The sequence below is a fragment of the Carassius carassius genome, chromosome 50 (genome assembly GCF_963082965.1).
Source record: "Carassius carassius chromosome 50, fCarCar2.1, whole genome shotgun sequence".
Taxonomy (NCBI): domain Eukaryota; kingdom Metazoa; phylum Chordata; class Actinopteri; order Cypriniformes; family Cyprinidae; genus Carassius; species Carassius carassius.
Window position 1 is genome coordinate 12,431,538 of NC_081804.1, and position 25,869 is coordinate 12,457,406.

General features: G+C 43.2%; 2 protein-coding genes and 1 pseudogene across 2 annotated transcripts in view; all 3 read left to right on the plus strand.

Moving 5' to 3' along the window:
- The window catches only part of LOC132133512 (proprotein convertase subtilisin/kexin type 5-like), a 32,303-nt gene extending 22,623 nt beyond the window's left edge, over positions 1 to 9,680 (plus strand). Inside the window, exon 16 of the mRNA XM_059546368.1 lies at positions 9,018 to 9,680. Coding sequence (XP_059402351.1) covers positions 9,018 to 9,418 — 401 coding nt within the window. The 3' untranslated portion in view covers positions 9,419 to 9,680. The remainder of the gene's footprint in view (positions 1 to 9,017) is intronic.
- A 226-nt stretch (positions 9,681 to 9,906) lies between these two features.
- LOC132133349 (beta-1,3-galactosyl-O-glycosyl-glycoprotein beta-1,6-N-acetylglucosaminyltransferase 3-like) lies at positions 9,907 to 11,087 on the plus strand (annotated as a pseudogene).
- A 5,233-nt stretch (positions 11,088 to 16,320) lies between these two features.
- Positions 16,321 to 17,807, plus strand: LOC132133401 (beta-1,3-galactosyl-O-glycosyl-glycoprotein beta-1,6-N-acetylglucosaminyltransferase 3-like). Its single transcript, XM_059546199.1, has one exon. It carries the CDS (start codon positions 16,392 to 16,394, stop codon positions 17,694 to 17,696), a length of 1,305 nt encoding a protein of 434 aa, XP_059402182.1. The 5' UTR covers positions 16,321 to 16,391; the 3' UTR covers positions 17,697 to 17,807.
- Positions 17,808 to 25,869: the final 8,062 nt, after the last annotated feature.

Consider the following 25,869-nt stretch of genomic DNA (forward strand, 5'->3'; position numbering starts at 1 on the left):
AAGTGCAGGTACCGCGTCGACTGCGTCTCAGGGTCAATCAGGGCTGTGTTACAGCCCTGAAACCCTGGACAGCAAACGAACGGTACCAATCAGGTGTAAGCCTGGGGACTTCCTCGAAAGTGAAGATGGTGTCGACGGACGCCTCCACTTCGGGATGGGGAGTGCTGCTCGAGGGCAGACCGTCCTTTGGCCTGTGGTCAGAACGGGAAAGGCTCCAACATATCAACTGTCTGGAAATGCTGGCAGTGGAGAACGCGCTGATGCGCTTTTGTCCCCGAATCAAGGGACACCACGTCTTAGTCCGTTCGGACAACATGTCTGTGGTGTCCTACAGAAATCGCCAGGGCGGTCTCGGGTCCCGAAACAGACAGGCAGACAGGCTGTCCAGAACCAACATTCCCACGGGCAAATGGTCTCTACACCCGCAAACACTCCGGCTGTTGTGGGAGAGATTTGGCAGGGCGGAGGTGGACCTCTTCGCGTCCCACGAAAACGCTCACTGCCCCGCGTTCTTTTCCAAGGACGAAAGCGCGCTGTCACGGAGATGGCCGTGCTGCCCGCTTTATGCTTTCCCTCCCGTCTCCCTCCTTCCGCAGGTGATAGAACGGGTGAGAGAAACGAGATGTTCAATACTGCTTGTAGCACCTTTTTGGAAGAACCAACCATGGTTCCCAGATTTGATGCAATTAGCAGACATCACCCGTGGCCAGTGCCGTTGAGGAGGGACCTCCTCTCGCAGGCCAGGGGCTTGATTTGGCACCCATCAACCAGAGTTGTGGTCCCTCCATGTGTGGGCGCTCAACGGTTACCCGCTGATCTCTCAGTGGGAGTGCTAAATACCATCACTCAGGCTAGAGCTCCGTCGACACGACGGCTGTATGCCTCAAAGTGGTCGGTGTTCTCCAGCTGGTGCACGGCTCGGGGATGTTCACCCCTTAGTTGTGAGGTGACGGAGGTTCTCTCCTTCCTACAGGAGCTGTTGGATAAGGGCAGAGCCCCATCCACGCTCAAAGTTTATGTGGGGGCCATCGCAGCGTTTTCTGAACAGCGCTCGGTCAGTCAATAGGAAGGAACGGTTTGGTCATCCGCTTCCTTAGAGGAGCTAGGAGGCTGAATCCTCCCAGACCTCCGTCAGTCCCTATATGGGACCTCGCGGCGGTTTTGGAGGCCATAAAGGGTCCCCCTTCTGAGCCCATCCAATCGATTAGCCTCCAGCATCTGTCGTTCAAGACAGTATTCTTGTTGGCCCTCGCTTCAGTGAAGCGTGTGGGTGACCTGCAAGCGCTCTCGGTGAGCCTGTCGTGCTTGGAGTTTGGGCCTAATGACTCAAGGGCCATACTCAAACCTAGGCACGGTTATGTGCCGAAGTCCCTCAACACGCCGTTTCGGGCTCAGGTTATTGCCTTGTCTGCCCTGTCGGTGTCAGGAGAGGATGGAGACTCGAGTCTTCTTTGCCCTGTTAGGGTTTTAAGAGCTTATGTGTCTCGCTCCGCTGTCTTTCGACAGACTGAGCAGCTGTTTGTCTCGTTCAGTGGACGTTCCAAGGGAATGGCTGTTTCGAGACAGACTCTATCCAGATGGATAGTTGACGCCATAGCGTTAGCTTACGCTTCCAGGGGCCTTCAGTGCCCACTGGGCGTCAGAGAACACTCCACAAGGGGCGTCGCCTCGTCGTGGGCGTGGTCTACTGGGATCTCCTTGTAGGATATATGTATGGCGGCAGGTTGGGCCTCGCCGTCTGCATTTATCAGGTTCTATAACCTGGAGGTTCCCGCCTTGCAAGCAAGGCTGCTGTCGGTATAGCCGAATCAGGGCCCTGATGGGAATTCTGAGTTTGTGAGCATTATGCGCTGCCGACTGTTATATGGGCAGTATTGCGTAAGACCCGCATTGCCACATTGGTCAGGCCTTGCCTCGACTGTGTGATGTTATATTGCCGCATCTACGGGTGCTGCTAGATATGGGACGGAGGGCTCCTCCCCTTTCCTGTCCTAGACTCTCTGTGAGTCCCTCGGGTGACTGTGCACTGTAAATACTGGGCGATGCTTCAGGTTTATTGGTGTGTGATCCCTGCGCGCACGGCGTTTTACATGGGGTTCCCGTAGCGCCTTAGCTAAGACGCAGTACGAGAGAACTCTCGTAAGAGAACGTACTCGGTTACTAACGTAACCTCAGTTTTCTCTAGAAGAGGGAACGAGTACTGCGTTCTCTGCCGTGCGTACGATTCACTCTGGTTCACTTCGGCGATGAAATAAATCAGGTGAGTCCGCCTTTTCGAGCTCCTTTTATAGGGTTGAGCCACACCTGTTTCGGCGGGAAGTGGCGTGATGGGCGCGAAGCGTCCTAATTGGTCTGATATTGCATCAGCCTGCGCTCGATAGGCTGTGCACTTGCTGCAGAGCAGCCAATGAGCGAGCGAGCCGTTTCGCCTATGGCTGTGTACTGCTGCAAATGCGCTTTACAAAAATTCAAAATTAAGGATAATTTTTTGCTTCAGTATTTCGTGAAAAGAGACTTTTCCCGTAGCGTCTTAGCTAAGACGCAGTACTCGTTCCCTCTTCTAGAGAGAACCGAGGTTACGTTAGTAACCGAGTACGTTTTTTTAAACATTAGTTTCTTATTTAATTGGTTCATTGGTTTAATTTTTTATTTATTTAAACTTTTTGTCATTTATTTATTTTATTTGACATCAAGGTGTATGCCATCCCTCCAAGCTTTTTTACTCGTTTTGCTAAAAAACATTCTAGGTTTCTTATTTATTTTGTTATACATTATACATGTTTAATTAGGTATACAAAATGGAAATAATGTAAGTTATTTGTTATTTTATACTAGGCATAGCCTGCCCTATAGCATGGTATATTTTATTTGTTTTGTTAATAGAACTACTATGTTTTATATATAGGCTAAAGTAAGTTTGACGTTGTATTTTGTTGTTGCATGCAAATTAATTGACAACGAATTGCCGCTATTTGAAAATGAATTTCAATGTGCACGCTGCTTTTACAAGCTATTTAAAAGCGAAGAAAAGCCTCACTGTCACAACCCTAGTGCTAGACATATTATTTCTTTTGCATGGTTGCAATGTAAGAAATGCGAGGCCGCACTCACAAGCAGCTTAGAGGGAACATTGAGGGTGAACCATTCCTTAATTAACATTAACAACTGTAAGATAAATCACATAAATCATCAAGTTGTCGGGTCTCGGGGCTAATCACCTGCCTTTTTGGTGTGTGTGTGTGTGTGTGTTGGGATGTTTGACAGCTCACCGTGTCTGCCTGTTTGTGTTTTCCCCGCCTCCCTTGTTTCCCCGTTGTTAACCTTAATTGTTCACCACCTGTTCTCCATGTCCTTCTAATTTTTCCCCTTTATTCTTCCCTGTGTTTGTCTGACTATTGTCAGACTGTTGTTACTCGTACCAATAGCTCCGATCATCTAGCAGCTCTTTGTACTCACCTTGTCGTGTCTTGTCCTCAGGCTCCAGTGTGTTTAGCTGATTTCTCTGCCCTTGTTCTTACAAGCCCAGAGCTCCTAGTAGCTTCCAGCTGTCATCCCTCTGGTTCGGCAGTTATACGTACTTCTGTGGAACATTACTCATCTGCGTTGACTCATCTGTTGCTCATCCTGTCACTGCGAGTTAAACCTGTGAAACGTGACTCATCTGCTACTCATCCTGTCACTGCGAGTGATACCTGTGAACCGTGACTCATCTTCTCTGTCTCCTCTGTTTGAATAAAGCCTTGAGTTTACCCGCATCTGAATCCAGCCTGCTTTCTCCTGACAGAACAGTCTGACCAGATTATGGATTCAGCGGGATCTGATCCGCTTCGCTCGCTTCAACAGGGAGTTTTGTTAGGGCAGCATGCCACCCAGCTCAACACCACCGCGCAGGATGTGGACGTTCTCAGTGCCCGAGTCTCCGAACTCCTCACACGGGTGGACGATCTTCAGCGAGAGGCAACGAGCCGGGGGCCCGTTCCTCACACTGGTATGTCACATGAGTCCGAACCCCATGCCAACAACCCGCCGGTCTACGATGGCGATCCTAACGCCTGTCAAGCGTTTCTCTCCCAATGCTCGCTGGTGTTTTCTCTGCAGCCCCGGCGTTACGCAAATGAAGAGACCAAGGTGGCTTACGTCCTTACACTCCTCTCAGGCCGTGCCCGCGAATGGGGAATCGCCGTATGGAGATCGCGGGCTCTCTGTTGTGCCACCTTCGCGGATTTCAGTCTAGAGATGGCCAAATTGTTTGATCGCTCTGCTCAGGGTGACGAGGCGGCGGCCCAGTTATCACGACTGTCACAGGGGAGGAGCTTCGTCACTGACTATGCTATCCAGTTCCAGACTTTAGCTGCGGCATGCGGCTGGAATGAGAGCGCGCTGCGCGCTCGTTTTCTTGAGGGGTTGGATTTCGCCATTTCGGATGAACTCGCGGCCATAGAGCTCCCGTGGGAATTGGATAAACTCATTAATCTCGCGCTCCGTATTGAGGGTCGTCTCAGCCGGCGCCACAAACGATGGCAAACACCCGCCCCGTGGCGCCACCTAGAGTCCTCCTCTGCCAGTTCAGCCGGCCGACAGCCCTCGGAGGAGGAAACCCATGCAGTTGGGTCATCTACGGCTTACACCACGGCAGAAGCAGGAGCGTCTGTCGTCGGGGGCGTGTCTATACTGTGGCAAGGGAGGCCACTTCGCCCTTCAGTGCCCATTAAAAGCCAGGGCCCACCAGTGAGGCGGAGAGTCCTGGTGGGCAGGGTTCTCAGCTCAAGCTCTCCTGCAGCACGCACTCAGCTGCCGTTCCAACTCTCCTTCCAGAGTCGTTTACACACTGGACTCGCCCTTGTGGACTCAGGGGGTGAGGGGAACTTCCTTGATGCTGCCTCTGCTCAACGTTGGAGAATACCGCTTATCCCTTTGGTTAGTCCCGTATCAGCATGGTCATTAGCTGGCCGTCCCCTTACCACAATCACCCACGTCACTCCCAAGATAGATCTTCATATTGCTGGCAGCCATCATGAGCGGATTGAACTGTTTATTATTGATTCCCCTAAGGCTCCTTTAATTCTGGGACACCCATGGTTGCACAAGCACAATCCCCACATTGATTGGGTCAGTAATTCTGTTTTAGCCTGGAGTCAGTCTTGTCACGTGTCATGTTTGGGTGCTGCTTTTTGTCCTGTCTCTGTGTCTTGTGTTCCTCAGGAGGATCCCTCTGACCTGACTGGTGTTCCGGCAGAGTACCATGATCTTCGGGCGGTCTTCAGTAAGGCCCGGGCCACCTCGCTACCTCCGCATCGCCCTTACGACTGTGCCATTGATCTCCTCCCGGGCTCTTCTCTGCCTAAGGGTCGTTTATATTCCCTTTCAGGTCCTGAGAGAGAGGCCATGGACAAGTACATACGTGAGTCACTTCAGGCTGGGCTCATCCGCCATTCCTCCTCTCCCGCTGGTGCAGGGTTTTTCTTTGTTTAGAAGAAGGACGGCTCCCTGCGCCCCTGTATTGATTACAGAGGTTTGAATGACATTACTATCAAGAACAGGTACCCCCTACCTTTAATGTCTTCTGCTTTTGAATTATTGCAGGGAGCTCGGGTCTTCACCAAGTTAGACCTGCGCAACGCCTACCACTTGGTGCGCATTCGGGAGGGGGATGAGTGGAAGACGGCATTTAACACCCCTTCGGGACACTACGAGTACTTGGTTCTTCCGTTTGGTCTTACCAATGCTCCAGCCGTTTTCCAGGGACTCGTCAACAGCGTGTTGGGTGACATGATTAATCAATTTGTCTTTGTGTATTTGGATGATATTTTGATTTTCTCCTCTTCTCTCCAATTACACACCCAGCATGTCAGACGGGTTCTCCAGCGGTTACTAGAGAACCAGTTGTTTGTCAAGGCGGAGAAGTGCGAATTCCACGCTGAGTCAGTTACGTTCCTTGGCCACATTATTTCTACGGAGGGGATCAAGCCTGATCCCGCTAAGATTGAAGCTGTCGCCCAGTGGCCGGTCCCTGACTACCGGAAGGCTCTGCAGCGTTTTCTGGGTTTTGCCAACTTCTACCGGCGATACATCCGGAATTTTGGTCAGATCACTGCACCGCTGACAGCCTTAACCTCCACTAAGGTGTCCTTCATGTGGAACCGGGAGGCGCAGGTAGCCTTTGACATTTTAAAGTCCCGTTTTGTCTCTGCACCTGTTCTGATGGTTCCAGATCCGGAGGCCCAGTTCATTGTCGAGGTTGATGCTTCGGACGTTGGGGTTGGCGCAGTTCTATCTCAGCGTTCCCTCCATGATGGGAAGGTTCATCCTTGTGCATTCTTCTCTCGTCGTCTCAGCCCTGCAGAACGTAACTATGACATCGGCAACAGAGAGCTGCTGGTGGTATGATTGGCCTTGGGTGAGTGGCGTCATTGGTTGGAGGGGTCAGCGCAGCCCTTCTTGGTCTGGACGGATCACAAGAACCTGGAATACATCCGTTCGGCCAAGAGGCTGAGCTCACGTCAGGCCCGCTGGGCGCTCTTCTTTGCCAGATTCAACTTCACCCTCTCGTACCGGCCGGGATCTAAGAACACCAAGCCCGATGCCCTCTCTCGCCTGTTCGGTGCTACGGGGGGGGGAGTTTGCGGCCGAGGCCATCCTTCTTGAGGGGGTGGTTGTCGGGGCTCTTTCGTGGGGTATCGAGCAGCGAGTTGAGGAGGCCGGTCGAGGGATGCAGGTGTCGGGAGAGTGCCCGGCGGGCAGGTTGCCGGTGCCGGCTGCGCTGCGCTCTGAGGTCCTTGAGTGGGGTCACTCATCCAGGTTAGTCTGCCATCCAGGTATTCGGAGAACGTTGTCTGCCATCCGACAGCGTTTTTGGTGGCCTACTATGGCCGCAGATGTTAGACAGTTTGTGTTGGCCTGCCCCACATGTGCCCAAAGTAAGCCTGTCAATCGCCCTCCTGATGGTCTACTGCATCCTCTCCCTATCCCTTCCCGTCCTTGGTCACACATTGCCCTTGATTTCGTCTCTGGGCTTCCTCCGTCGAAGGGAAACACTGTAGTTCTCACGGTGGTGGATCGCTTTTCCAAAGCGGTTCATTTTATTCCCCTGCCCAAGCTGCCTTCCGCCCGGGAGACCGCCCAACTGGTGGTGGATCACGTCTTCCGTCTCCACGGGTTACCGGTGGATGTGGTTTCAGATAGGGGTCCCCAGTTCGTCTCCCGGTTCTGGAGGGAATTTTGTAGACAGATTGGGGCCTCTGCATGTCTGTCTTCTGGTTTTTATCCCCAGACCAATGGGCAGTGTGAGTGAGCCAACCAGGATCTAGGAAGAATGCTCCGCTGTCTAGCATCCAACAATCCGAGTTCCTGGTGCCAGCAGCTCTCCTGGGCAGAATACGATCATAACACCCTTCCTGCGGCCGCGTCAGGTATGTCCCCTTTTGAGTGTGCTGTTGGTTATAATCCACCTCTGTTCCCATCACAGGAACCCGATGCAGCGGTTCCATCCGCCCTGGCTTTCGTCCAGCGCTGCCGTCGCACCTGGGAGAAAGTCAGGAGGATTTTGATCCAAACCTCTGGCAGAACCAAGGCTGCAGCTGATCGTCGCCGGTCCTCTCCTCCTGCCTATGTGTGTGGTCAACGGGTTTGGCTTTCTACCAAGGATCTGCCTCTCCGGGCGCCTTCTCGTAAGCTGGCACCCAGATTCATTGGGCCATTCCGCATCACCAAGGTGGTTAGTCCGGTGGCGATCAGGCTCAAGCTCCCTCCTACTCTTGGTCGGGTTAACCCGGTGTTTCATGTTTCCAGGGTCAAGCCTGTGTTCTCTTCCCCCCTTAATCCTGCTTGCAGTCGCCCCACCCCCCCACCCCCTCGTCTTGTGGATGGATCTCCTACCTATACGGTTAAGAGATTACTCGATGAGCGGCGCCGCGGCAGGGGGTTTCAGTATCTTGTGGACTGGGAGGGGTATGGTCCAGAGGAGAGGTGTTGGGTGCCATCCCGGGACATTCTGGACCGCTCGTTGATTGAGGACTTCCGGCGGCATCGAGGTAGGCCCCTTCCTAGAGCGCCAGGTGACGCTCCTGGGAGGGGGGTACTGTCGGGTCTCGGGGCTAATCACCTGCCTTTTTGGTGTGTGTGTGTGTGTTGGGATGTTTGACAGCTCACCGCGTCTGCCTGTTTGTGTTTTCCCCGCCTCCCTTGTTTCCCCGTTGTTAACCTTAATTGTTCGCCACCTGTTCTCCATATCCCTCTAATTGTTTCCCCTTTATTATTCCCTGTGTTTCTCTGTCTATTGTCAGACTGTTGTTACTCGTACCAATAGCTCCGATCATCTAGCAGCTCTTTGTACTCACCTTGTCGTGTCTTGTCCTCAGGCTCCAGTGTGTTTAGCTGATTTCTCTGCCCTTGTTCTTACAAGGCCAGAGCTCCTAGTAGCTTCCAGCTGTCATCCCTCCGGTTCGGCGGTTATACGTACTTCTGTGGAACATTACTCATCTGCTGCTCATCCTGTCACTGCGAGTTAAACCTGTGAAACGTGACTCATCTGCTACTCATCCTGTCACTGCGAGTGATACCTGTGAACCGTGACTCATCTTCTCTGTCTCCTCTGTTTGAATAAAGCCTTGAGTTTACCCGCATCTGAATCCAGCCTGCTTTCTCCTGACACAAGTAGTTTCAATTGTTAACTTATTTTAAATAATGTAAGCATAGTCCAGTATTACTAAATATTTTCAAATTTTACTCAAATTTGCTGTTTTACAGTCACAAATGTACAATAGTGTGAAATCAGAATCAGTTTAATGAATCTTACATTTAAATAGTAAATACGCTCGTCCAATAAATCAATTGTCCCTTCACAAACATACACTGCATTTCCGTGTTTTCTTTTTTTTTTTTTACCAGTGATTTTGCAAAACTGTATATTATGTAGGTGAGGGAAAACTGCTTTGCCAAGAATTTAATAGGTTTTTACAGTGAAAGTCACTTTAATGTAACTTTTTTGTGTGTTGTTGTTTTTTTTTTTTTTTTTACAGCATTGTGTCTTGAGGCGCCTGTACCAAGTATAAGTCAGGATGATGTTATTCTGAGATCCCAAGTGGTACAGCATGCATCTGCAGCTTTGCCTGCCGCTTTGTTGCTAGCTGTAGTGTTAGCACTAGTTATGTTTGCTCTGGTACAGGCGAGGGCCAAAAAGAGGTTATGCTGGAAACGGAGCTATGAACGACTGAGCGGGGTGGCTAGAGAACAGCCCAGCCCTCGGCCCATGCCACATGGAGTACCAGAACCAGAGGACAGTGGAGACGAGGTGGACGTGGTCTACACCAGTCGAGATGGATCTGTGTATCGCCGCTGCGCCTTCATTCATGAGCCAGACACAGAGGAGGAGCAGGACGAGGAGGACGCTAACAAGAACACGCGCCTCAGTAGAGCCTAAAATATGGTCACTAATGAGTTAAATTCTACTAATTCTTTATATGCACACTTTTATTGTCAGAACTCACTGGATTGAAAAATGGTAATGATTAATGTAAATCAATACATGATAGCATCTTTATATGTGCTTTCTTGATACATTTATTCTTATATATTGTATATATTTCAGAATATTGCTGCCAATGTCTATGTAGATTACTGTTATGTTTTTGTAATATAACCCTTTTCATAATGTAATGTAATGTTTGTTAATGTTATCAATGACAGTTTTAGGGGGGGTGATTAAAAGGTGACAGATAGAGTATTCATATTTTCTTAATAAAGAATATTCAATAAATTTCAGAAAAGCCCTTTCCTGTCTCTTTATTAGAAGTTTTGCTGAACTATAAGTCTTGAAGAAGCTGTCACAATGGAGCAAGATTCAGGGACCTAGTTTTTCAAATGTTGTGTATAAACCATTCTACATTTGATCATACTATCATTTCTCAAATGTCCGTACGTGATTCAGAGAACGAATGTACACACAAAAAAACATGTCTCAGCCCCTCTTTCAGATGTGAAATTTATAAATCAAACAAAACAGCCTAAATCTATAAACTGTTGCAACTTTTTCCAAAATGCTTGGAAAAGACAATGTCACATAATATTAGAAATAATGTTAATAACCATCTTCATCCAAATAGTATTTGTTTTAGGAATTTTTCTGAATAATATCAATGTTGCTTTGTAAATATCAATACTGATCTTTTAGTATGCTTTTTTCAGTTGATGCAAGTAAAAGTTTCAGTTTCATAGTAAAAGTCATGTTACTTTTGGTAAAACATAGTCTCAGCTTTCAGACTCTCATTAAATGATGAATGTCCTTTTGATGCCATTAAATGTGGTGCGACTGGCTTAGTACACAAACAGACAGTGCTGGGTGGTAACTGATTACATGCAAAAATAATTAGGGATAATTATTAAATTATGTATAACTAACTGGTCTCCTGAAATCTTTAAACAAGCAGTAAGCATTGTGTCCTGCCTGACCAACGTGTTTGTGGCCAGCAAACTGGAGAGTTTGATTTACACCTCCTGGTCTCGAGTTCAAGCAGACATCTTCTACATGCAGGACCTGCTCAAGTCACCTGTCCAGTGGAAGTATCTGCTCAACACCTGTGGTACTGATTTTCCCATTAAAACCAATGCAGAAATTGTTCAGTGTCGAAAAGTTGCCTCCACCAATACAGAGCCCCATGTTCTCTGGAAATGCTTACTTTGTGGTTTCAAGAGAGTTTGTGGAGCACATCTTCAAGAGCAAAGAGATTCAAAACTTCATGGAATGGGAGAAAGACACATACATTCCAGATGAGCACATGTGGGCAATGTTACAGCAGATACCTTCAGTACCAGGATCCAGTCCTCCAAACATCAAGTACCAACAATCGGACATGAACGTGATTGCTCGTCTGGTGAAGTGGAGCTACCTTGAAGGAGATCTAAACAGTGGAGCTCCCTATCCATCATGCACTGGGACACACAGACGGCCAGTTTGTGTCTATGGAGCCGGAGACTTGAAATGGATTGTGCAGCAACACCATCTTTTGGCAAACAAATTTGATCCAGAAGTAGATGATATAGCAATCGAATAGGTGCAAAACTATTTGTGGTCGATCATTACTAACAGTTAAAAAATCTGACATTCTTTTATGACATTTTTAATAATGGGTACAATATTATGGAGCCCTAAAAAGTAGGCTAAATCATGCGCACGATTTACTGTTTAGTTCCCTGGATTTATAAATTGTCCGCACGATATACTAATTTCTTCCCTCTATTTGCTAAATCGTGCACACGATTTATAAATTGACAGAACAAATTAATAAATTGTGCTGACGATTTAGCAATTCTCTGCAATCTATTTCTGTTTCTACCTGTAGGTTGGGATAAGATGAACCAAACAGTGATCAGAGTGCCCCAACGCTGCTCATGGAACAGAATGATATGCATCTTTTATTGTGGTGTAAGGAAATATAAGCTCATTTATTTTGAGAAGAATTAAATCTAAAGATTCAAATTGCTTTTATTGAACTGATTCCAAATTTAATTTTAATTAGTTTATACTTTATCAACGGTTCGTCCAGCAAACGTTAAAATCACTATATCTTAACAATTCTGTTTATATTTCTTCATCGATAATGAGAATACAAACAGAATGATCATTTATACGTTACGAGCTAGGTAGCTCAGGATCTGGGCAAATTTTAATCTTAAAATACACCACACAAGATGATACTTCTTTATAAATGAAACAAGAATTTATTGAGCTACTCTATTACATGGATCTAAAACCTAATGGACAAACACACAAATACATACACACATACATACATACACACACAGTTACTGAAGAGAATGATAACGGATTTGAATGTCCCAGGAGTAAGTTATTCGTTAGATCGCACCAAGAAAATCACAAAAGCAGAGATGTGTCTTATCTTTACTGCTTAAGATCAATTTCCTCATATTTCAGCAAGAAATTAAGTTTGTTTGTTTTACTTGTGTTTGCGCTGAAAGCGGAGTTGGAGATTTACTTGTTGCCTCGCCTCCACACGACACTCTGTTTACATTCTTAACCTCAGTCAGTGTCCTTGTATCCCTTTGTGTTTATGTTTTATTTTTTTTCTTTCTCTGTGTGTTTTTCCTTTTCGTCCCTTACTATAATTCCGCAACGTACTTACACACACAACACGATACCTGACACTACACCCGACACACAAATTAGTTCAAGCATTGGGTTTTATCCAAGCAGATTTGGTCCATCCCTTGATGGGATCTTCCAATGGGATGTTGTTGCAGAGCTTAGACATGCCCCGTACTGTTTCTCGTTGTACACTGATTAAACATCATCTGACATTGTCATGTGAGCTATAACTTTGGTTAATACCTTATCAAGTTTAAGCCAATAACGTAAGCTTTCGTTCAATACTAAACGTTTCATATCTTACACACATTTAATAGCACTAAATGTTAAAAGGTTATTTAACATTAGTTAAAGTTGCACAGATTACCTTGAGCACATCAAACATATATAAAACATAAAACACATTATTTGTGAATATCGTTAAACCTTCAGATTTCTCAGTGGTTGTTCTTTTGCGATTGTTTGTTGAAAAGTTCAGTTCGTAGAAAGAGTCACAAACAAGCAGGAAGCAGAGTCAAGGGATGGATCCTGTATGGGTCCTTTGTGTTGAGGTCCATTAATTATTAATGTTTCCTGTGGTGTCCTGTAGGGTTTTTTTTAGCAGATCTCCTTGACAGGAAACGGGTCCAGACAGTCTAAGCATTGTCCATCTTCAGCTAATCATTAACTGGGTTCAGATCGCAGATGGGAGTAAGTAGTCTCTTATAATTCCTTTGGCAGAAGTAGCCGATTCTGCATTTATTGGCGTGACTGTTCACCGAGGTCCTACAGTGGTGTAACAGAGATCTAATATATTACTGCCTCTGGTGGGACATGTGATGTGCTGTCTGTATTTTGGCAGTTCACGGGAGAGATTTGCTTTATTAAAGTCCCCGAGAATGATTAAAACAGAGTCCGGGTGTTGTTGTTCTGTCTCTGAAGAATGTTTCTAGATCTGAACAGCACATCTTCTTTAACACTGTTACATCTGTACTCCACCTTTCATTGATGTAAAAGCATTCAACATGTAATACAACATGTCTCTTTCAGTGATGTTGGTGGATTTGTGAACCCTATGACAAGCCCTGTAAACATTCAACATTCAAGGGCCAGGGCCCAGACCTGTCTCACCTGTCATGCAAGTTTCGCCACACGTTACGGACAGTTCTGGGTTCTTTTGCAGAGATACATATTTCCTGAATTACTTTGTCATCTTAATTTTTGCTAGTACAGTTTGTACAGAGTAATAATTAAGTTGACATATTTAGGCTACCTACAGTTTTAATCATCATTTAGTTATCATCCTGTCGTTCCAACCCAGTACAAATGACTTCCTTTCTTGAATGTTTAGCTGAATGTCACAAAATGAGAAAACAGAACCATAAATGTATTTTTTATTTTATTATTATTATTATTTTTTGTGAGGAATAGATGGATTGGGGAAAAAAATAACTCAAAACTTGAGAGAAAAAAAACACCTGAAAATACCTTTAATTATATCTGTCAGTATGAGACATATCGTTGCTATTGCTTTACTATAGATTGTCCGTGTCCTAAACTAGCTCAAATTTCATTGGACAATGTATTGTGTGACTTTTATTCCAAGTCTGATTCATAAATTGATTAAAAACTACGTAGCCACTGTCTGTTAAAAATGCTGTCTTGTTTTTTTTGTGTGTGTTTAAACAAACAAATGAGAAATGGCTAAAATGAAAGATATAACTCTCTGCAAGTCCCTGTTTGTTTATGTTTATTCTGCAGTCATCCATGAGGGGCTGCCATTCACTTTTTTGTTTATTTGTTTATTTTGTACTTTAAATTTGTTTGCTGGTTCCCGCCTCATTCTTCCCTTGACATTGAACAGTGTTACAGTCACAAAACACACAATTATATTGTGTGCACTAATTTACTGCCGAAAAGTTAAACATTCTTGATATGTTTATTCTTAAACACAGTATACCTTTATCTGACATTGTAGAATACTGCTGACAGTGTCTATGGTACGGAGCCCCGCACATGACATTCAAGGATAAAAATAAATATATAGGTGCACACGATTTACTAATTCGCTCCTTCGATTTAATAAAACGTGCACACGATTACTATTTAATTCCCTCAATTTGCTAAATTTTGCGGACAATTTATAAATCGAGGGAATGAAATAGTAAACCGTGCGCACAATTTAGCCTACTTTTCCTGCAAGCCATGTGCGGGGCTCCATACTATGGTTATGCTTACACTGGCAAAAATAAATAAATAACATGTGACAGATCGTATATTTTCTGCACACATGTAAACAAAAATGTTCCACACAGGATCAGTTTTCTTCCATCCGTTCTGAGCCACTTCCAAATGTGGTTTCAAATCAGATATATATCTGATATCTCGACACCTGGCTACGTCTGAACTAGGTTTGCTGCAGTAGGCCAACTCTGTGTTACCGATACAGGTGACACAATGGCAGAAGATCCATGAGAAATGCACTGTCAGTGTTAGCAAATGTAGTTTTAAAATTCATTTTGAGAAGCCTGTCGACTTTTGCTGTTTACCAGACATTACGCTACATTGTGTAAGATATTTAGATTTTTGATTTATTTGGTTCCACGTAGTTTGCTAAACATTGTAAACATAATCTTAATAAATATTTAAGTTTTTTATTAGTTTGTCATTGTACCGTTTTATTGTTGTCGTGCTTTTTGTTAAGAATAATAAAGAATCCATCTGTAAAGCGTTCATTTCAGTTTTAGTGAAAGGTGTAAAGATGTAAGCACAAAGACAATGATCTTCTCTTGCGTGACACCAGGATTGTGAATTCTAAAAATAAAGCATTTAAACCCCCAGTCCTGGTGTTACTGGTAATACTGGTTTTGTTTCAAGATTAAATACCAGTGTGAGACTTCTTCACAGTGACATCCCAGTGTTTCCCAAACATTGATTTATTTGTGGCTTTGACTGTTGAATAAACATGAGAACTTAACGATTCAAATTCAAAACGTGAGGGGTCGTTTTTATATAAATGTATCTTTGAAAGCAACTGACTGTCTTCAGAAAAGTTTTAATACAATGCAAAAAATAAAATAAAAATGGTGATGCATGGAAAAGTCAGCCATGACTTCATGGAACATCACAATATCTACCAGAGTTCTGCACCACGACTCAACATCCCACTTATTGATGAGAGATGATGCACCTACATTTTGTCTGCATCCGTTATGGAAGCCTCATCACATACGTTAGTACCCAATAGTTTAGTTATGTCTGGACACACTGACCTGTTTTGCTCATTTGCTTCTAAACAACAGATATAAAACGGTTACCATGGTTACCCATGTAAAAAAGCAGCGCTGTGAATATAAACACTATTTTATTAGTAATAAAGGGAAAATGTGAAAAAATGTTTACGAAACCTTACTGAAGAAAGACAGTTACTGTTCATCCATTATGCTTCCCCGTCTAAAGTTTTAAATACACTCCCACTCCTTGCTCTTCTTTCAAGCGGACATTTCTCTGAGTTAGCAGTGAGTGACACAAAGAGAATAAAAAAAGCATTCAAGATCTGACAGAATGAAATGAATTTGTTTTCCTAGAAGGACACAGAAGACTCTGGGTGGTTAACAAATGTACATACAATCCTGATGTATTAATTTCTAGTTTTGCAGTTTAAAACAAGGCTGAAAGCTTAACTTGGGCAGCATCTTTGTACAACAAAAGTAGGACACAGAACAACACAATTGCAAACTCAAGTTAGACAGCAAGTTTATAATGCATTACATAAGTAAATTAGCTAATTTAATTAAAGTTTTTGCGTCCCCATATTTGATGTAGAAATAAAAAAAAATGTATTATGCAGAAATGCTAATAAACTGCAAACAGAGTGACATAAGAGAGTGGCAAAAGGTTCTAACCTTCAATACAAAGTCAACACATACTTTAAAGCATTAGTCTCAAACTCAATTCCTGGAGGGCCACAGCTCTGCACAGTTCAGCTCCAACCCTAATCAAACACCCGATCCAGCTAATCAAGGTTTTCAGGATTTATTGAAATGTCCAAGAAGGTGTGATTTTCTTGTTTTTACCTTTTTTGTATACAAAGGTATACAGAAAATCAAACCCTCTAGAAAGAAAAAAGCCACACCTCTACTGTGTATAATTATTATAGTCAGCCCTTCCCTTCTGTTCATGACTCTCTCTCTTTCAGTTCCTGCCACATTCTTCTGGTATTTTAACAAAAGAGGCTGTTTCATACCTTACTGACACAGGTTTCTTCTCCAGGTACTTGTTTTTGGCAGGCTATAATCTTAAAGAACTCAACATGGGAATTAACAATCAGAGGATAATGAAAATAATCTCCATCCTTTCTGTGAGTATAACCATGTTTGTCATCATGCTGAACTATCAAGAACAAGGGATAAATTGCCCTCATAAGGAAGAGCTGGTCTTCAATAACTTACTAAAGCAAGATGCTGGAGAATTACAAGCTTGTTCTGCTTTTTTCCAAGGAGACATGGATGGAGTGGACAAGGAGGCTTTCAGGAAACTCCTGGCCTCTAAAAAAAGAAAAACCCAGCTATCAGAGTCATTCTATCTCGACGCAACCAAGGATTGTCCATCCTACATCAGAGACAGAGGATTTCTGACTGTTTCTCTCAGTAAAGAGGAGAAAGATTTCCCCATTGCTTACTCCATGGTGATCCATGAGAAGATTGAGATGTTTGAAAGGCTCCTGACAGCCATTTACACTCCTCACAATGTTTACTGTGTTCACGTGGACCAGAAGTCTCCTGAGATCTTTAAACAAGCAGTAAGAGCCATTGCATCCTGCCTGACCAATGTATTTGTGGCCAGCAAACTGGAGAGTGTGATTTATGCCTCCTGGTCTCGAGTTCAAGCGGACATCAACTGCATGCAAGATCTGCTCAAGTCACCTGTCCAGTGGAAGTATCTGCTCAACACCTGTGGTACGGATTTCCCCATTAAAACCAATGCAGAAATGGTCCAGTCTCTAAAACACCTGAATGGAAAGAACAGTTTGGAGTCCGAGGATGTAAAGGGCAAACATTGGCGCTGGCAGTATCATCACAATGTTACGAACGTTGTGACTCGGACAGATGTAAAAAAGTTACCTCCACCAATAAAGAGCCCCATGTTCTCAGGAAATGCTTACTTTGTGGTTTCAAGAGAGTTTGTGGAGCACATCTTCAAAAGCAAAGAGATTCAAAACTTCATGGAATGGGAGAAAGACACATACAGTCCAGATGAGCACATGTGGGCAACGTTACAGCGGATGCCTTCAGTACCAGGATCCAATCCTCCAAACATCAAATACCAACAATCGGACATGAACGCGATTGCTCGTCTGGTGAAGTGGAGCTACCTTGAAGGAGATCTAAACAGTGGAGCTCCCTACCCACCATGCACTGGGATACATAGACGGGCAGTTTGTGTCTATGGAGCTGGAGACTTGAAATGGATTGTGCAGCAACACCATCTTTTGGCTAACAAGTTTGATCCAGAAGTAGATGATATAGCAATCAAATGTATGGAGGCATTTTTAAGGTACAAAGCTATTTATGGTCGATCATTACTAACAGTTCAAAAATCTGACATTATTTTATGATGTTTTTATGCATATGTTTTTTGTTTATATAATATAATAACTTTTCTATGCAGGTCAATGTTTAATGTTAATATAATATATGTTCTATGCAGGTCATATTGTTTTTAGGATGTTGCAAATTGTTAAATAAAATTAATGAACTATTTGTACCCTTCAGAGAAGCTCTCTTTTTGTTATGCATACTATTTCATATAAACCAACCAATTTGCTAATAACTTGAAGGTTTGAAATTTGTTGTAGTGTGCCCTATGAAAAAAGGAGGTTTTTAAAAACAATGACTAACAATGAATGTGACCCATAATGTACCAAAAGATCTATGTTTATACCAGTATGTGCCTGCAGTATGTGCTAATCACTTTTAGAAGTGTTGCTGAAGAGAAGTTGCATTTGTACAGTCTTTATACAACAAAGATGACAACATTTACTCGGTTGCTGTTCTGCATCAAAATATAAAGGGCAATTGTGTTTTACACCATACAAGGAATGAATGACAATTACTCTACTCTCTGCATTGACAAAACTCGAGTAGTGCATTGTTTGTTTAAGTTTGAGCAATGATTGTGGTGGGTTCTTGGACTGGAATTGAGATATTAATATTAAAATTCCTTTAATATGAGAGGAATTCGTAAGCTGCTCTCTGCATACATTCTCAATACAGCAGCAATCAGAGTGGGCATAATGTGTTACACAGTAACACATTACTGTAATCTAATTACTTTTCCTGGTAATGCAGTAATGTGTTACATTTTAAATTTATGCAGTTTGATTACAGTTACTTATGCCAATAAAATTACATTACTTAAGTTAAAATGCAGTGTTAAAAATTATGAAGTAAAAATAATGTCTTGCGCGTCAGTATGCCCTACAATAAATCACTGGAGAATATGAGCTAAAATGCAGACTTACAACATTTAGATGCAATAAAAGTTTGTATTTCAATTCGTATGAATCATATTTCAATATGTTGCATTTGACATATTTTAGTCTGGCATTATAGTTTGGGAAAATTTCAACAAGTGAATGTATACAAGTTTATGTCACCAGAGGCGTCGTGCCCATTCAAAGTGAGGGGGCACGTGCCCCCTCAGATTTCTGAGCCAAGTGGATTTTAAATGCAGCTTCCAAACGAAAAAAAAAAAAATTGCAGAATAATATTTTTTATATATTTGATACAATCACAGCGGTGTGATTAGATCGTTCAGTGCACAGCATCAGCTGCTAAATTCAAATCTGCGTTTGCTGGCTGGCGCTGAGCCAGAGACAGACGCGTTCGTACAACGCTACATGATAACCAATCAGAAACTATTCTGTTGCGCTTATGGATGCAATGGCCAATGAGAGACGTCCAGAAGAGTCATCACTGAAACGCGGTGTTTTGTTCACTTGCTCGCTGACTGAATTATTTAGCGAATTCTCTCATCAGAAACAACAAAAAGTGCAGATGTGCGTACGAATGTAAGTAAGATATTCGTTTCATAATGTAAAGTGCTTCAGTGATTTTAATGGGAGTTTTTGAGAGTGCCTGAACTCTGGCTAGACTGAATGAAAATGTTTTTTGATAATGTAAATGTTCTTTACTCTCTGTAAAATGAAAGTGTTAAAATAAGTATCTTACAATATTGTTATTAAAATTTACATTAAATGCAAATTCAGTCGTATTAAAAATATTTTATGGCATGATATGACACTTAAGTAAAAAGTCAGGTTTTTATGTGTAGTAAATAGATTACACTACATTTCCATATATTGATCAAATAACAATCTATAAAGGTGCAAAACGTGTTTACCTACACATATTTGAGAAACGAGATATTTCCTGATATATAAAGCATGTTTGGAATTGTTTTGAATAAAAAGGAAAAAAAATAATAAAAAAATAAGCCTATATCAGTTATACAGTGCTTTCGTAGAATGACTTATACTCCCGACCCCCCCCCCCCCCCCCCAAATGTGCCCCCTCAAAAATCATGAATGCATGACGCCCCTGTATGTCACAGTAACACTAATGTAAGTAAAAAATAAATGACTCATTAGAATGAGATCATCTGCTGCATTAAGCTGCGTCGGCATCACAATTCAAGTCTTATTCCTCACAGCACGTCTTCTTCCAAAAAAGAAAAGTAGTCGAGATGAACTTGAATCTTTCTTCATATATGGAGGTGATGTGGATATTTACATGTTCGTGCATCACAAGCCTGGTTTTGCTTAGATGATTATCTTATAGCCCGAAATGCGCAGACAGGAAAGACTGTACCTCGCGTTTGTGATGCAGAGTCAGAGACGTTCGGATCCATTTGCAGTTTTTTTTTGCGGAAGGTCAGACAGGCAGAAATTAGACAACAGCGTCAAGTATGTAACAGGAAATCCAGAATCAGAAACAATACTGGCAGAGGTCGGGGCAGGCGGCAGACGAAGAATCAGGAGTCAATAAACAAGGTCAGACACCAGGAAATCAAAAAGATAGATAAACACTTGGAAATGTTAGCTGAGATAAGTATTTGCAATGTGTAAGAGTCCGGAAGCAGTTTATATAGAGGGGTAAAGTGGAAACACCTGTGCAGGTGATTAGACCTAGGTACTGTGCTGATGGGATATGTAGTTCATGGAATTCAATACTCAGGTGACTGTGTCCTTTGGTGATCGGAGAGAGCCACAGAGGCTCGATCTATGACAGCATTGGTTTCATATGGATTATTTTATCAGAAAAAATATTTTTCGACATGACTTCATTTAATAATAGACACTTCGAGCTTTCTTTAGATACAATTTATTTCTCAGGTCATTTTCATTCATTTAGTGACTCGTTTCAGGAAGATATTCATAGAAACTGAATGCAGAAAATGCACCCTATTTCTACAAATAAAAATGTTTTGTACATATTGGGAGTGTAGGCTATAAAAATAATAGGCTACTTATGTATTTTTACAGTCATTATTAAATTAATTAAAGAAATACAAGTTACTCTTTGTAGTGTTTTTTGTAGGCTTCAAATCACATCGCGTCTGCTCTATAAGTGAGCAGAATGCTGGACAGTTGACACAGGAATTGTTACTTGCACTATCGAGACAGTGTCACATCGTCACAAAATTTTATAAATTGCATTTTTTCTTTTTAGTTCTTGCCAGTGTTTAAACTATTCAAAACTATTCAACTATTCAAGCTCTTCTGACTCTAAGTCTATTACATTATTATAAAATAACAGCTCATTTTTTGTGGTAAATATGAACATGCATTGACACAAAAATGTAGCAATTGTCACGGTTGGTGGATTCGCTGTCTCTTTTCTCATTTCATGTTGTGAGTGTCTGATGGGGCGTGGTCGCTATTCACGGCTGCTGATCTGCTTGCCAGCTGACTCCGATCAGTGCGCCAGCTGCAACGGATCAGCGTACCCTTCGTACTGACCCTGCTTTCAGGACGAGCGGCTTTGTGGGGAACGGTGGTATGGGAGAACCAACATCAGTGCTGTTCCTCGTTCCAGGCACTCTCTGATGAAATGAAATGAGTATTCAATCGAGCAGTGGCAGGACGGGTGGCAGCCCGTCAACTCAATGACCTTCGCCAAGGAACTTGGTCTGTATCGGATTACTCGATTGACTTCCGTACCCTGGCTGCCGAGTGCTACTGGAACGAGGAGGTGCAGTGGGACATATTCCTGCATGGGTTGGCTGACTGCATCCAAAAGGAGATCTTCACCCTGGAACTGCCTAAGAAGCTTGACTGACTCATTGATCTAGCACTGAAGGTGGATACTCGCTTACATCGATTAGAACAGTGGACCAGAACGACCTTGCTTCTCATTTTCGATCACGAGCCCATGCAGGTGGGTAGGGCTCAGCTGTCCCGGGAGGAGGCAAGGGGACTTTGCCTTTACTGCAGTGGAGCGGGACACCTCTTGAACACCTGCCCGGTAAAAGAAATAGCTCGGCAGTAAACAAGAGGTTACTGTCGGGCAGGATCTCCATGGGCAAGACCTCATCCTCCACTTTCCTTCCGGTGAGACTGCTTTGGACAACCAGGTCATACCATTGTCAAGCACTTCTGGACTCAGGAGCGGACGTTAATTTCATGGACTACACTTTAGCTTAAAAACTCAGGATACCCATCACTTCTCTTAAGAATCATGTTCTGCTTCTCTACCTCTGCATCGTCCCTATGACTGTGCTATAGAGTTACTCCCAGGTAAGTCTCTACCTAGAGGCAAACTTTACTCACTTTCAGTTCCTGAAAGGGAGGCCAATGAGAAATATCTTTCTGATTCTCTAGCATCCGGATTCATCTGTCCTTCCTATTCTCCAGCGGGTGTGGGGTTCTTTTTTCTAGAAAAGAAGGATGGTTCCCTGCGACCTTGTATTGATTACCGAGAGTTGAACAAGATCACAGTAAAGAATACCTATCCTTTGCAGTTGATGTCTTCATCTTTCGAGAGGTTGCAGGGAGCATCTGTCTTCACGAAACTGGACTTGCATAATGCATATCATTTGGTTCGCATCAGGAAGGGGGGTGAATGGAAAACCACGTTCAATACCCCCAGGGGCCACGTTGAATATTTGGTAATGCCCTTCAGGCTATCCAACTCCCCGGTGGTTTTCAGGCACTCGTCAATGACGTGTTCAACATTCAACACGTCAGACGAGTGCTTCAGAGGTTGCTAGAGAATGGGCTTTTTGTCAAGGCGGAGAAATGCATTTTTCATGCACAATCTGTTTATTTTCTAGGTTTCATCATCTCTTCTGAGGGAGTGCATATGGATCCTGACAAGGTTAAGGCTGTGATAGATCGGCCAAGTCCAGATTCCCATAAGTCCCTACAGCAGTTTCTGGGTTTTGCCAATTTCTATCGGAGCTTAATTCGCAACTTCAGCCAACTAGCCATGCCTCTGACTGCCTTGACCTGCATTTCCTGCATCATCTTCCTTGCCTCTTCTCCAGATGGATCGGGATGTCCTCAGCAGTCCTGTGCTGACAAGGGCTCACACCAGAGTGCTTCCTACATCTGATCTTCTCTCAATAAAGTCACGTTATATTTGCTCTTGAATCCTTGAATTTATCATTACAGTAATTACACCATAATTAAATGTAATTAAAGCCTACTGTGTTTCACAGCCAACAGGTAGGCTATTGTTGTTCCTGTGGCTCAGAGGTGGAGCATTGCTTTAGCAGCGCAAAAGGTTGTGGGTTCGATTCCTAGGGAACACACATACTGGTATTAAAAAAAAATGTTAGCGTCTGTTAAATGCACAAATGTAAATGTTACTATTATTAATACTACTTTTTTTTGGCTAGGTTTAAAGGAAAAGAGCACTTTTACATAAACAAGGCAATCATTTTAAAGTTCTTAATTAAAGTTCTTTATGAACCGCAGGATAGCTTGTAATAAAGATTTAAATGCAAAAGAAATGGCAGAAGAGTTGATGTTTCCGTCAATGGCAAGTTTTAATTTAGAATGTTTGTGATAACATAAGAAAAGGAGTTTAAATGTTTTTAAGCAACTTAATATATAATAAATCTAAAATAAAAAAAAAATTAAAGTGCAAAAGTAAAAAGCACTGAATCATTTATGAAATATTGTATTACTGTACTGTGTAAAAAGAAGAATCAATGTTGAAAAAGCATTTTAAGTAACAATGTTTGGATTTAAAATCAAAATAACTGATAAATGTTGTGTTTGTAAGAATTACCTCGGACACTTTGATCTTATGAGACATACAATAGACACACAGTGCATTAACATATAGACATCTGTTCCCATACCTCACTGAGAGAAAATGCAGTAAAATCATCTCTCATGCACTGGTTCCTCCTCATCCCCTTCCTTCCCCTCACCCATCCTTCCCTTCACCCAGCTTACTCAGAATGGTCAATAGCAGAATATAATGTTCTACATGAATGCAAGTGCTATTTACAGTCATGTTTGGTGTTATTTGAATTGTCTCAGGGCGACTGGTTCAATGGTCTCAATTTTACAAGAAGTAGACTAAAAGGTGATAAAGATCCTAAGAGTTAAGAGATATTTTGCTCACTGTAGAGGGTGTGCCATTTCCCAGTGTCTTTCATGCAAAATGCCTTTTGTCTCAAGAGGTGATAACATGATCAATGCAAATTCCTATTGTTTCTTCCTGTCTTTATCTCGGGGGATTTTTAAGGTACTTAAAGGTCCCATGACATGGATTATTTCCTTTCCTTTAAATGCTTTTTAATGTTTCCTTAGGTGTACTTATATTGTTAGTATGATTTTTACATTTAAAATTTAGAAATAAAAAGCATTTTGATATCCTGATATTAGCCCTCTGGCTTGAATGCTCTGTTTGAAGGGGCGTGTTTGCTGTGAGACTCAGAGTAAACGACAACTGTTGTGATTGGCTGACATCTTTGCATTCGAAATGCGTATTACATGTGGAACCACTCTCAAATATATATATATAGATAATTCCAAGATGGTTGCGCAGTCGGACACAGCGTCTACTCCGGGTCCCCAAAACTGTGTTTTTATGTCTGTTAGTCTCGTTTTCTCATCTTCGAACAGTCTCACCTTATCGCAAAATCATCAGATAAACACTCAGAAACACATCTATGATTGACAGAGCCTTTTGGAAAATAGCCAGTGTGAACAAACCACAGCTTTCGGCGGAGACTACTGAGAAGCTAAGGGCCCTCTGTCTGATGCTGAAGCCAAACCTTGAGACCGCGGCCTCGCCTACTGATGGTACCCGCACAAAGCGGCAATGATGGTGGTGCGAGAGAGGACAGAAGAGCGGCAAGCATGGAGGCACATGAGCTAGGCTAAGGGATAACCCCATTAGACCAGCAATTCCATCACTCATGCTCTCAAAAGTTCGCTCTCTGGAAAATAAACTGGACTTCATTCAACTCAGTCTGTCTATACAACATGAGACAAGGGATTGCTGAAACATGGCTGAACAACATCTTCTCAGACTTGTGAATTTGCCTGCTATTGATTACAAACTGTCTGGTACGGCTCGCTGAGGTGGATTGTGTGTGTATGACAACAAAGAGTCGTGTAATAATGCTGTGGTAGTTGCAAAAAACAGTTAATCACTGGTGGAGTTTATGTTTGTGAAGTGTCGACGTTCAGGCGATTCAGACCATCACAGACTTCAAGACCCCACCACAGGCTTGTGATGATGACACATCCCTCCGGGATGCACTCAACCACTTTTATTCACAGTTTGACATGCAGATTGACACACCAGCACAAAAACTGCCCACACCTCCCAACGACCAGGTGCTCTGTCTGTCTCCAGTCGATGTTAGGAAGACCCTATCTAGGATTAACCCACGCAGGGCTGCAGGTCCTGTTGACATACCTGGCCATGTACTGAAAGACTGTACTGCACAGCTGACAGATGTCCTAACAGATATCTTCAAAATGTCGCTGAGCCAGGCAGTTGTCCCCACATGTTTCAAATCCACAACCATCACACCAGTACCAAAGAAGTCACCTGTGTCCTGTTTAAATGACTACCGTTCCATAGCACTGACTCCAATCGTGATGAAGTGCTTTGAGAGGTTAGTCATGCACAACATAAAAACCAGCCTCCCCAACACACTCGATCTGCTCCAGTTTGCATACCGTCCAAACGGCTCTACAGACGATGCAATTTCCTCCACCCTACACCTGGCTCTTACCCACCTAGAAAATAAAGACTCCTATGTCAGAATGCTGTTCATTCACTTCAGCCCTAAATATCTCCCTCTGTAATTGGATCCTGTACTATCTAACTGGAAGACCTCAATCAGTCTGTGTCGTCCACAACACCTCAAGCACTACCACAATGAGCACAGGTGCTCCACAAGGCTGTCTGCTCAGCCCACTGCTCTTCATGATGCTGACCCACGACTGCACTGCCAAGTTTAGCTCCAACCACATCATGTTTGCGGATGACACAACGGTGATGGGTCTTATCAGCAACAGCGATGAAACACACTACAGAGAGGAAGTTGCACAGCTGGCTGAATGGTGTTGCACTAACAAACTGTCCATCAATGTGAGGAAGACAAAGAAGGTTGTGATGGACTTCAGGAGAAATTCTGTTGACTACCCCCCACTGATCATTAACAGCTCGACTGGAGAGAGTCCACTGTGCAAAAATATTGTCACCCTTGATAAATATGATCAAAGATGGCTGTGAAAATTAATCTGCATTGTTAAC